We start from the raw sequence: 11,931 nt of genomic DNA on the forward strand, positions 1-11,931 counted from the left end.
AAAGAGACAAGCCCTGAAACTGGAAGTGTCTCTTTTACTAGAGAAGGGAGCGGTGGTCAAAGTCTCGGACCTTCAATCACCGGGGTTTTACAACCGTCTCTTCCTAGTACCAAAGAAGACAGGAGGTTGGAGACCGGTGCTAGACGTCAGTGCTCTGAATGTCTTTGTCACAAAGACGAAGTTCACCATGGAGACCACAAAGTCAGTCTTAGCAGCGGTCAGAAAGGGAGACTGGATGGTCTCTCTCGACCTAAGGGACGCTTACTTCCACATCCCCATTCACTCAGATTCCCAACCTTTTCTGAGATTCGTCTTCGACGATGTGGTGTACCAGTTTCGGGCCCTGTGCTTTGGCCTAAGCACGGCTCCTCTCGTATTTACAAGGCTTATGAGGAATGTGGCAAAATTCCTCCATTTATCGGACATCCGAGCCTCCCTTTATTTGGACGACTGGCTTCTCAGAGCCTCTTCCAGTCATCGCTGTCTGAAGGATCTCAATTGGACTCTAGATCTGACCAAGGAATTGGGACTCCTAGTCAACTTGGAAAAGTCCCAGCTGATCCCATCCCAAACTATTCTGTATTTAGGGATGGAGATTCACAGTCCAGTTTTTCGGGCTTTTCCGTCGGCCCCCAGAATAGATCAAGCCCTGCTCGTCATCCAGAAGATGTTGAAGAGAGAACGTTGCTCAGTCAGGAATTGGATGAGTCTGGTAGGAACGCTATCATCCCTGGAGCAATTTGTCTCGCTAGGAAGGCTACACCTCAGACCTCTACAATTCCATCTAGCTTTTCACTGGAAAAAGGACAAGACGCTAGAGGCGGTCTCGATCCCGATTTCCGAAAAGATAAAGACTTGTCTGACTTGGTGGAAAGACAATATCAGTCTACGAGAAGGTCTTCCCCTAGCAGTTCAGAAACCCGACCACGTTCTCTTCTCAGACGCATCGGACTTGGGCTGGGGCGCGACGCTGGACGGTCGGGAATGCTCAGGTCTGTGGAACTCGAGTCAGAGGAGCATGCATATCAACAGCAAGGAGCTTTTGGCAGTTCACCTGGCCTTGATAAGCTTCGAGAGTCTCCTTCGAGGCAAGGTGGTGGAGGTCAACTCGGACAACACCACGGCCTTGGCGTACATTTCCAAACAGGGAGGTACCCACTCACTGACTCTGTACGAGATCGCAAGGGACCTGCTCATCTGGTCAAGAGATCGAGGCATCTCCCTAGTAACGAGGTTCATCCAGGGCGACTTGAACGTTCTAGCAGATTGTCTCAGTCGGAAAGGTCAAGTAATTCCAACCGAATGGACCCTCCACAAGGATGTGTGCAAGAGACTTTGGGCGACTTGGGGTCAACCCACCATAGATCTCTTTGCAACCTCGATGACCAAGAGGCTTCCAATCTATTGCTCTCCAGTCCCAGACCCAGCAGCAATACATATAGATGCCTTTCTCCTAGACTGGTCTCACCTAGACCTTTACGCATTCCCACCATTCAAGATTGTCAACAAGGTACTGCAGAAGTTCGCCTCTCACGAAGGGACAAGGTTGACGTTAGTTGCTCCCCTCTGGCCCGCGAGAGAATGGTTCACCGAGGTACTTCGATGGCTGGTAGACTTCCCAAGAAGTCTTCCTCTAAGAGTAGACCTATTACGTCAGCCACACGTAAAGAAGGTACACCAAAGCCTCCACGCTCTTCGTCTGACTGCCTTCAGACTATCGAAAGACACTCGAGAGCTAGAGGCTTTTCGAAGGAGGCAGCCAGTGCGATTGCAAGAGCGAGGAGAGCTTCTACCATTAGAGTTTACCAATCGAAGTGGGAAATCTTCCGAGACTGGTGCAAGTCAGTATCTGTATCCTCGTCCAGTACCTCTGTAGCCCAAATCGCGGACTTTCTCTTATACCTGAGAAGAGTTCGCTCCCTTTCAGCTCCCACGATCAAGGGCTACAGGAGCATGTTGGCTTCGGTCTTCCGGCATAGAGGCTTAGATCTTTCCAACAATAAAGATCTACAAGATCTCCTTAAGTCTTTTGAGACCTCTAAGGAACGTCGTTTGGCTACACCTGGATGGAATTTAGACGTGGTCCTAAGATTCCTCATGTCAGACAGGTTCGAGCCTTTACATTCAGCCTCCCTGAAGGATCTCACTCTTAAGACTCTTTTCCTGGTGTGCTTGGCCTCAGCTAAAAGAGTCAGTGAGCTTCATGCCTTCAGCAAGAACATCGGTTTTTCGACAGAAAAAGCCTCTTGTTCTCTTCAACTTGGTTTCCTAGCCAAGAATGAACTGCCTTCTCGTCCTTGGCCTAAATCTTTTGATATTCCTAGCTTATCAAAGATCGTGGGCAACAAGTTAGAGAGAGCATTATGCCCCGTTAGAGCTCTTAAGTTCTATTTAGCTCGTACTAAGCCTTTAAGAGGTAAATCTGAAGCGTTATGGTGTTCGGTTAAGAAACCATCCTTACCTATGTCAAAGAATGCTTTGTCATATTTTATCAGATTGTTAATACGAGAAGCTCATTCACACTTGAGTGAGGAAGACCGATCTTTGCTTAAGGTTAAGACGCACGAGATTAGAGCTATAGCAACTTCCGTGGCCTTTAAGCAAAATAGATCTCTGCAAAGTATCATGGACGCGACCTTTTGGAGAAGCAAGTCAGTGTTCGCGTCATTTTACTTGAAAGATGTCCAGACTCTTTACGAGGACTGCTACACACTGGGTCCATTCGTAGCAGCGAGTGCAGTAGTGGGTGAGGGCTCAACCACTACACTTCCCTAATTCCATATCCTTTTAATCTGTCTCTTGAAATTTTTTAATATTGTTTTTTGGGTTGTACGGAAGGCTAAGAAGCCTTTCGCATCCTGGTTGATTTGGCGGGTGGTCAAAGTCATTTCTTGAGAGCGCCCAGATTAGGGGTTTGATGAGGTCCTGTTGTATGGGTTGCAGCCCTTGATACTTCAGCTCCTGGGAGTCTGTCAGCATCCTAAGAGGATCGCTGGGCTCCGTGAGGAAGACAGACTTAAAAGGCAGAGTAATCGTCTAAGTCGACTTCCTTACCAGGTACCTATTTATTTTGGTTTTGTTATATTGATAACTGTCAAAATGAAAAAACTCTTAGCTTATATGCTGTAAACATATTAACTCTGGTCTCTACCCACCTCCTTGGGTGTGAATCAGCTATTATATATTCACCGGCTAAGTTTAATATTTAAAAATGATATTTTAATTATAAAATAAATTTTTGAATATACTTACCCGGTGAATATATAAATTAAATGACCCTCCCTTCCTCCCCAATAGAGACGCAGCGGGACGAGAAGAATTGAAGGTTTTGTTTACATCCGAGAGTGGTATCTGGCCGACAGTTGGCGCTGGTGGGCACACCCGCAACCTGCATAGCGATCGCTCGCGAGTTTTTTAAGTATGTTGTCTGTCGAGCCGCAGAGTTGCAGCTATTATATATTCACCGGGTAAGTATATTCAAAAATTTATTTTATAATTAAAATATCATTTTACCCATGTTAGGGGTTTCGTGGTAAGGCCTACAATGAATGTTCATGTTGGGATTAGCAGTGTTCGCCTCATCAGATGTCAAGTATTTATGATTGTTTGGTGGTTATTTGTTCCTGTATACCAAAAAAAAACAAAGTACTTTTTCAAGCTTTTTCGGCGGCCTCGTCTGCTTTTGGAAGCGTTCTTTTGCACCGTAAACTCATTGGATAATGTTGCTATGGTTGCAATGACATCTCCCCTCCACAAAGACTTGTGCCAGAGCTATTGGTAGAAACTACAGCTGCTCAGTCAGCTTGTATGTTCTTCTGGCTTATTTGTCTCTTGAAGAGTTCAAAGTCTGATGGTACACTTGTGACTAAAGAGGGATATCTGTTTCTAGCTTCTTCACTTACTGACATGATGCCTTTTGCAGTGTCTCACAAGAGGGGAATTACCGCCTACTGTTGATCCTTACTTCATGAATCTGTAAATGCATCGGATTAATTTGTGCATTAGAGCATGATTTGGTTGGCTGCCACTTGTTGCTCCTGGTGGTCTCTGCTGTCATCAATTGCTTTTGTCCTGCTGAAGTGGCGGTTCTGCCAGCCAGTGTTGCCCAGCATAGGATTTCCAACTGGTAAAAAAAAACTGGGTGCTTATGTAAAATTTACTTTAATTTCAGGGACAACTAAAGAAAATTATAGCAGCTATAAGTTGCATCCCATGCATATGAAATTGAGCTGACAGTTGTCATGATAAAAATAAATGTTATTTTCATCATTAACAATCATCGTTCTTATAGAGATGACTTGTTATAAAATGTCAGAGTACAATATTCTGCATCCATTGTAGAGAAGATGAAAGGTTGGCTCAGTCTTTTGAAAATGTTTATTGAAATTAGTAAAATGTGGCAGTCTAAAATCTAAAAACTGAAAATATATATGCAAAGATGAGTCTTGCAAGCTGTTGTATATTGATTCTGATGTCAATCTATCTTCTAAAGGCTTATTTGTGAAAAACAAGGAGAGGGGTCGCCATTGCTCCAGTACACAAACCACTGCCATATGGAGTGAAAGTCATTGAGTTTGTGAGACATGTACCATTCTATGAGGTTCTGTATTACAGAATTCTTGAAATTCAACAAATTCTGTTATCCATTTGGAGCTATGGGAAAAATAAGAGTAAATTGATCTGATCAAATCCTCACATTTTCTTGGAAGTGTCTTTGGTGCATTTGAGGCACAAAAGTGGATTGAATGACAGGCACATTTTAAAATTCTGATGCCTGGTGCTGCTTTCTTAAGTTTACCTATTAAGGAATAATGCTTGCCCATGATATTACTGGTACCATCTACTCCAAATCCAATCAAATTTTCTACAAGGATTTCATGTACTGACATCGAGTTGATAATCAATTCAAAGAGGTGTTGACCTGTCAATCCCTCATCGTTTTCACATGAAGTGTGTACTTCTATAAGATCTAGCAACTTTGTCTGGGTGGGTTCAAAATTGGCATCAAAATAATTTGCTACTACTGAGCATAATTTTGTAGTACTCTACTTATATCAGTATTCTCATCTATAATGATAGGAAACTTGTTTTTCTTTAGAAATTCTGCTATTTGATCCTTGGCAGTTTGTCCCATTTCTTTAATTACATACGATGCTTTCTGCCGCTTTAACATCATGGATTGGGCTTTTCTAGGATCACTGAATATATCCTTAGATAAATCTACGAGATGGTCAATAGAATATAAAGGAATAATATTTTCTGTGAAATATCCTGTAAGTTTCACCTAAGATCTTGGTATTTTATCTTTTAATGAACTATCTACAGCAACATCAGTATTCCGGCTAGTTGATGTAGATGGTTCAAGGAAAGCTGCTTTTCTTGTTACATAAGCTGAATTAATGGCAGATATCATGTGGTGCTTGATAGTGGCTATTTCCGCTGATAGTGTCTTCTGGCACACATCACAAAAAGCCTGCTGTCTGTTTCCTTGTATACCTTCTTTAGCCAATCTCTGAATCACTCATTTGAGAGCCAATTATGGACAAACTTCCATCTTGGGCCCATATCAAACTGTGATCTGAATAAGGAAATTAAATTTGTAAAACACCAAGTACTTTCATACCTGATTGTTAACTGAATATGGAAGGTAGGTCTATGTAAAAAGAGGTGTAATAATTGAATAGATTATTTTGCCTAAATTGTATGAAAGTGTCAGAGTATGCAAAGGTTACCTATAATTATGCATATATCATCTCTATTTATTGAGTTTACAGAACTTGGTTTCTATAATTTATTAAAGAAATGCGTGATTCCAATAACATTCAAATTAATCCATATTTCTAACAGATGCAGGTTATGGAAGACCCTGCTGAATCCTATTGGTTTAACCCTATGCTCGTTGCAACAGATGTGCGAGACGAGAAGTTGGTTAGTTCTTTGATACAGAGATGCAAGTTTTAAAGACTGCAAGGGCTATGCACTTTGTATAAAAGTTATTGGAAAACTACAGTTTATTAGTAAATAACAGAAGTAGCAGCCGAATATACACATCTAAAATAATTTCATGGTACGATATTTGGTATAAACGGAACATAGTATGGAGTAAGTCAAGGCATGTGCAATTTAAAAATAACACTATCACAATACTTACGTGGAACAAAGGATGTCATAAACGCTGTAATACCGACCATCAACAAAACATCCGCTAAATTAACCAAATATACTGACAATTTCTATACTTTATGTTAGGTATAGTTCAAAATACAATACAGATCAATAGATATAAAAATATAGACTTCATATTATAAATATAAGGCATATATATACCAAAAAGTTTTTCAACCTTGATAATTATGCGGAAATATTTTCCGTTCCAGACATAGTAGACCAGAAATCGGGAACTGAAATGATGGAGATCACTCCATAGATTTAATTTTCTGTCATCAAATTATTTTTTGTTGTCTAAATTTTACCACTCCTATGAAAAGTTGATCACTGGTCACCTCATCTGGTGTCATCAAGTGACCTGCCACCACTGCAGATGAGCAGTCTGGATGTTTATGCCTTCCATCCCTGTAGATAAATTAAGTAGGTTTTGCTGATGTTCTTGCTGTTGTCAGACTCCTGGAAAATCTTGGTGCCCTCCTTTAGCCATGGCAGTAGTGGTTCATGGATTTTGTGCATGTAGTAGTTAATAGTCCAAGATTTCTTCTTAATCTGACCAAACTTTAGAAGCATTTGAACTCCTACATAATTCACACTTACTCTACCTGAATTTTTTATCTACACAGTTGAAGAGTATCCAGCATTGGCTGTTTGTCTATTATTTTTACTTTGAGTTATGATGAAGATTTATTGCTTGGGTTGTTACTCATTGTGGTATAGTCTTGAGAAATGATAATGGTATCAACAATACTGTATATTTTGTTACCAGTTGATCCCTGGCAGTGGTGGAATCTCTAGGAGTGGACTTTGAACCTGGTATTGCATAGCTTATCCAGACTTCTTATAAGGCTCTTTGGGACCCCTGTTTCTTGGATTTGATACTTCACAGTGTTTCTGCTAGCCTGACCTTCAAGTATGCTATTGAAGTCTGTGATCTATCAAGTGAAGTCTGTAGTACTAATGGCTGGTCATTGGATTTAATGGCGACTTCCTTCAGCGCACTTTCAAGTTTCACTTAGTATCAACTCAACTCTATCTCAAGTATCTGCAAGCAATCTTCTTGTCACCCAATATCCTGGGCTTATGTTTCGTTCAAAGATTTGTTTTGTCTTTAGATCAAGACTCACAAGGTTCTTGCTCTATTCTGTGGAGCTTCCTGCCATTTATTGAGCATGTAAATGGAGAAGCCGGTTGGTTTTTCTAAGATTTTGTTTACAGGATACTCATAAACCACAAGATGCTTTCCCACTGAGATTAAGTGTGCCTGGCTATCTGCCTCTCAATTGCAGGTGTTTAAATTATGCTTTTACTATCTTAGTGAGCTTCCTACTAATGGAGACATTTCTTTACAAGGGTGTCAGTGCTCTTTCATAGGGGAGACTTCTGACCACCACATGGACTTTCTTCTCTCTCAGTGCTTGTAATCTAACCTATAATACATTTCAGACAAAAAAAATGATAAGGTTGTATTAAACAAGCGACTGGTAGCAGAGGTTCCATAGAAGGACAAGGCATGCCCAAGTAGGGTAATTAGATTTTGATAACTACAAGTTGGTGCAACTGGCTGAGATGCAAGGAGGAAAGGCAATGTATAATTAGGTTTTTTATGAAAAGCATGGTTTGTATGATATCTATTTCCTTCAGTTGATTATATATGCATGGTATACATTCATTTGATTTATTGCCTAAACAACTGCATATAGTGATGATCCTTTGAAATGTGTTCTATTTCACTATAAGAAGTTGGTGTTGACATACAATGTTTCCCATTATGATTGGTCACAGTGGAATGCATCCCAGTGGTGTAAACAGGGACTACTGTATTGTATTTATGTATATTCATTGTGTATGTATATAGATTATTTTTGTAAGGTGCTGTTGATATTGGAAATTTATAGGATATTAAAATAAGATTGTTGAGAATAAGGGAAAATTCTATAATAAAGAATCTGTGATGCAAAATAAAAAAATGCTGGTCTTTAGTGTCTTGCAATCATGTAACTGACATGAAGCACAGCAGGAATCATATAGCCTTTAAATGTATTCAGAAATAATAGAGGTAGGGTTTGCTGCTGTTCAACCCATCCTCAATGGCTGATGAATAAAAATGGAATTTGCAAGAACTTAAGTTGTTTAATACCTTTCAAGTACTTGAATTCTAATTAAAAAAAACTTTTAAAATGTTTGTTTTTGCTAAAATTACATAGCTATTTTTACATTTGCTGAATCACTTCAGGATGAGAATAATAAAAGTGAAGAATACAGGGAAATAGGAGAAATATTGAAAATATGGAAGATTTTAATGTAGAAATCAAGTTAACTAGGAAAAAATAAATGAAATAGATGGTCAAGACCGGCAATTATTATTATTATTATTATTATTATTGTTTTTATTATTATTACTATTATTATTACTACGCCCCCTGTCGCCATGGGGACATAACAGCAATTAGAATAGCGCTAACATATCCATGCGTGTCATAAGAGGCAACTAAAAGGAATGGGACGAGGGGGCTGGGAACCCCCTCTCTTGTATTATACACTCCTGTGAGACATCAAAGAGGTGGAGCTGGGGGAAGAGTGACTGCTCCCCACACTAGTTTTGGGCTGTCTGGATATGCGTGGATGTAGTACGAGAGAGAGTAAAAGATGTGAGATTGGAAGTATGTTTAGGAATAGAAGTATGGATATATTGGCTTTGTGTGAGACAGATAAAAGGGAAGGGTGAAGTGAGATATCATCTAGGTTAATGTGGGTAAGGGTTAAGTTGGGTAGGGAATGTTTGGCTTTTGTTAGTGTGTATAGACCAGGTTGTGAGAAAAGTGAAGAGGAGCGGAATGAGTTCTGGAATGAATTAATTAGGTGTGTAGAAGGACGGGGTAGAATGAATTATGTAATTAGGTACTTGAATGCTAGAGTGGGCGCTGGAGAGTTGGAAGGTGTCATTGGGAAGTATGGCGTACCAGGTGAAAATGAGAGTGGTGAGAGACTGGCAGATATGTGTTGAGCAAGAGATATAGATAAGTTCTATCTTTTTCCAAAGGAAAGATAAAAACAAGTATACATGGGTAAGAGTGGCAAATGGAAGAGTGGTAGAAATTAATGGATTATGTGATAACTAGAAGAATGTTTGAAAGAGTGAAAGACGTGCACTTGTTTATGGGTATGGCTAACGGTATGTTTGATAATTTTTTGGTGGAAGGAAAATTAGTTGTAGCAAAACAGTGGGGGTGTATAAAAGGGAACTAGTGAGTGTTGAAGAGTTAATAAAACCTGAGGTAAAAAGTGAATATCAAGAAAGGTTGGAAATGGCATATGATAGAGTGAAAGTGAGGGAAACTGGTAATTTAGAGGAGGAGTGGAAGTTAGTAAAAGAAAATTTTGTTAGGATTACAAGTGATGTGTGTAGCAAGAAGATTGTTTGAGGCAGCATGAGGAAGGGTAGTGAATAGTGTAATGAAGGAGTGAAGGTGAAAGTGGAAGAGAAATAGAGGGCATTTGAAGAGTGGCTGCAGAGTAATAGTGTAGAGAAGTATGAAAGATATAGAGAGAAAAATGTGGAAGTAAAACGCAAGGTAACTCAGGCAAAGAGGGCGGCTGACCTGAGGTAGGGTCAGGGATTGGGTCATTCATATGAAGAGAATAAGAAGTGAAGAGAGTAAGGTAGGCTGGTTTGAGAATTGAAGAGACAGTGAAAGCTGGAAATGGAAGGTTGTTAAAAGGAGAGAAGGCAAGGAAAAGGTGGGCGGAATATTTTGAAAGTTTACTGAATGTTGAGGATAATAGGGAGGCAGATATAATTGCTGTTGCAGGTGTTGAGGTGCTATTGATGGGAGATGACAATGAGTGAGATTTCAAGGGAGGAAGTGAGGAGAGCACCAGATGAAATGAGCGTAGGAAAAGCACCTGGTATGGATGGTGTGGAAACGGAGATGTTAAAGGAATGGGGTGTGACTGTACTTGAATGGTTGGTGAGATTGTTTAATGTGTTTTATGTTGTCAGTGGTACCAATAGATTGGGTTTGTGCATGTATTGTACCACTATATAGGGATAAGGGAGATGTGCCTGAGTGTTGTAATTTAAGGGGTATTAGTTTGTTGAGTGTGGTTGGTAAAGTGTATGGTAGAGTACTGATTAATAGGATTAAGGATAAAACAGAGAATGCAATCTTAGAGGTACAGGGTGGTTTTAGAAGTGGTAAGGGATGTATGAATCATATTTTCACAGTTAGGCAGATATGCAAGAAATATTTAGCAAAAGGTAAGGAGGTGTATGTTGCATTTATGGATCTGAAGAAAGCATATGATAGAGTTGATAGGAAAGCGATGTGGAATGTAATGAGGTTACATAGAATTGGTGGAAGGTTGTTGCAAGCAGTTAAAAGTTTCTACAAAGATAGTAAAGTGTGTGTTAGGATAGGAACTGAAGTGAGCAATTGGATTTCAGTGAGAGTGGGGCTGAGACAGGGATGTGTGATGTCGCCATGGTTGTTTATCTTGTATGTTGATGGAGTGGTGAGAGAGGTGAATGCTCGAGTGCATGGACGAGGATTGAAACTGATAGATGAGAATGATCATGAATGGGAGGTAAATCAGTTGTTGTTTGCGGATGATACTGTAATGGTTGCAGACTCGGAAGAGAAGCTTGGCTGATTAGTGACAGAATTTGGAAGGGTATGTGAGAGAAGGAAGTTGAGAGTTAATGTGGGTATGAGTAAGGTTATGAGATGTACGAGAAGGAAAGGTGGTGCGATATTGAATGTCTGTTGAATGGAGAGTTACTTGAGGAAGTAGATCAGTTTAAGTACTTTGGGTCTTTTGTTGCAGCAAATGGCGGTGTGGAAGCAGATGCAAAGTGTTGAGGGCAGTGAAGGGAGTGGTAAAGAATAGAGGGTTAGGCATGAATGTAAAGATAGTTCTGTATGGGCAAGTGATTGTACCAATTGTGATGTATGGATCAAAGTTGTGGGGAATGAAGGTGACGGAGAGACAGAAACTGAATGTGTTTGAGATGAAGTGTCTGAGGAGTATGGCTGGTGTATCTCGAGTAGATAGGGTTAGGAACGAAGTAGTGAGGATGAGAACAGGTATAAGAAATGATTTAGCAGCTAGAGTGGATATGAATGTGTTGAGGTGGTTTGGCCATATTGAGAGAATGGAAAATGGCTGTCTGTTAAAGAAGGTGATGAATGCAAGAGTTGATGGGAGAAGTACAAGAGGAAGGCCAAGGTTTGGGTGGATGGTTGGAGTGAAGAAAGCTCTGTGTGATAGGATAGATGTGAGAGAGGCATGAGAGCGTGCTAGAAATAGGAATGAATGGCGAGCGATTGTGACGCAGTTCTGCTATGCCTTGCTGCTACTCCCGGTGGTGGATAACAGAGGAGGGTAGGCTCTGTCACCCTAGCAGTACCAGCTGAACTCCGTTGAATCCCTCGTCAGGCTGGGAGGAGCGTACAGAGGAAAGGGCCCCTTTTTTCATTTGTTTGATGTCGGCTACCCCCAAAAATTGGGTGAGGTGCCTTGGTATATAGAATATAGATTATCATTATTATTTATATTATTATTACTTGCTAAGCTACAACCCTAGTGTGAAAAGCAGGATGATATAAGCCCAAGGGCTCCAACAGGGAAAAAGAAAGTAAATAAGGAATAACTACAAAAAAAGGTTTAGGAAAAATAATATTAAACTAAATCTTTCATATAAAAACTTGAGAATAGTAAGAGGATAAAAACTTCAAAATAATGAGAGGAAGAGAAACAGGATAG

At 40.2% G+C, this 11,931-nt stretch overlaps 2 protein-coding genes across 4 annotated transcripts in view; both read right to left on the reverse strand.

The window, feature by feature from the left end:
* Positions 1 to 11,931, reverse strand: part of LOC137620769 (serine-rich adhesin for platelets-like) — a 297,666-nt gene that overhangs the window by 231,166 nt on the left and 54,569 nt on the right. The gene's annotated exons all lie outside the window — the stretch shown is intronic.
* The window catches only part of LOC137621006 (uncharacterized), a 58,619-nt gene continuing 52,205 nt past the window's right edge, over positions 5,518 to 11,931 (reverse strand). Inside the window, exon 9 of the mRNA XM_068351446.1 lies at positions 5,518 to 5,578. Within this exon, the coding sequence (XP_068207547.1) occupies positions 5,518 to 5,578 (61 nt within the window). The remainder of the gene's footprint in view (positions 5,579 to 11,931) is intronic.

Source organism: Palaemon carinicauda, chromosome 27, assembly GCF_036898095.1.
Source record: "Palaemon carinicauda isolate YSFRI2023 chromosome 27, ASM3689809v2, whole genome shotgun sequence".
NCBI lineage: Eukaryota > Metazoa > Arthropoda > Malacostraca > Decapoda > Palaemonidae > Palaemon > Palaemon carinicauda.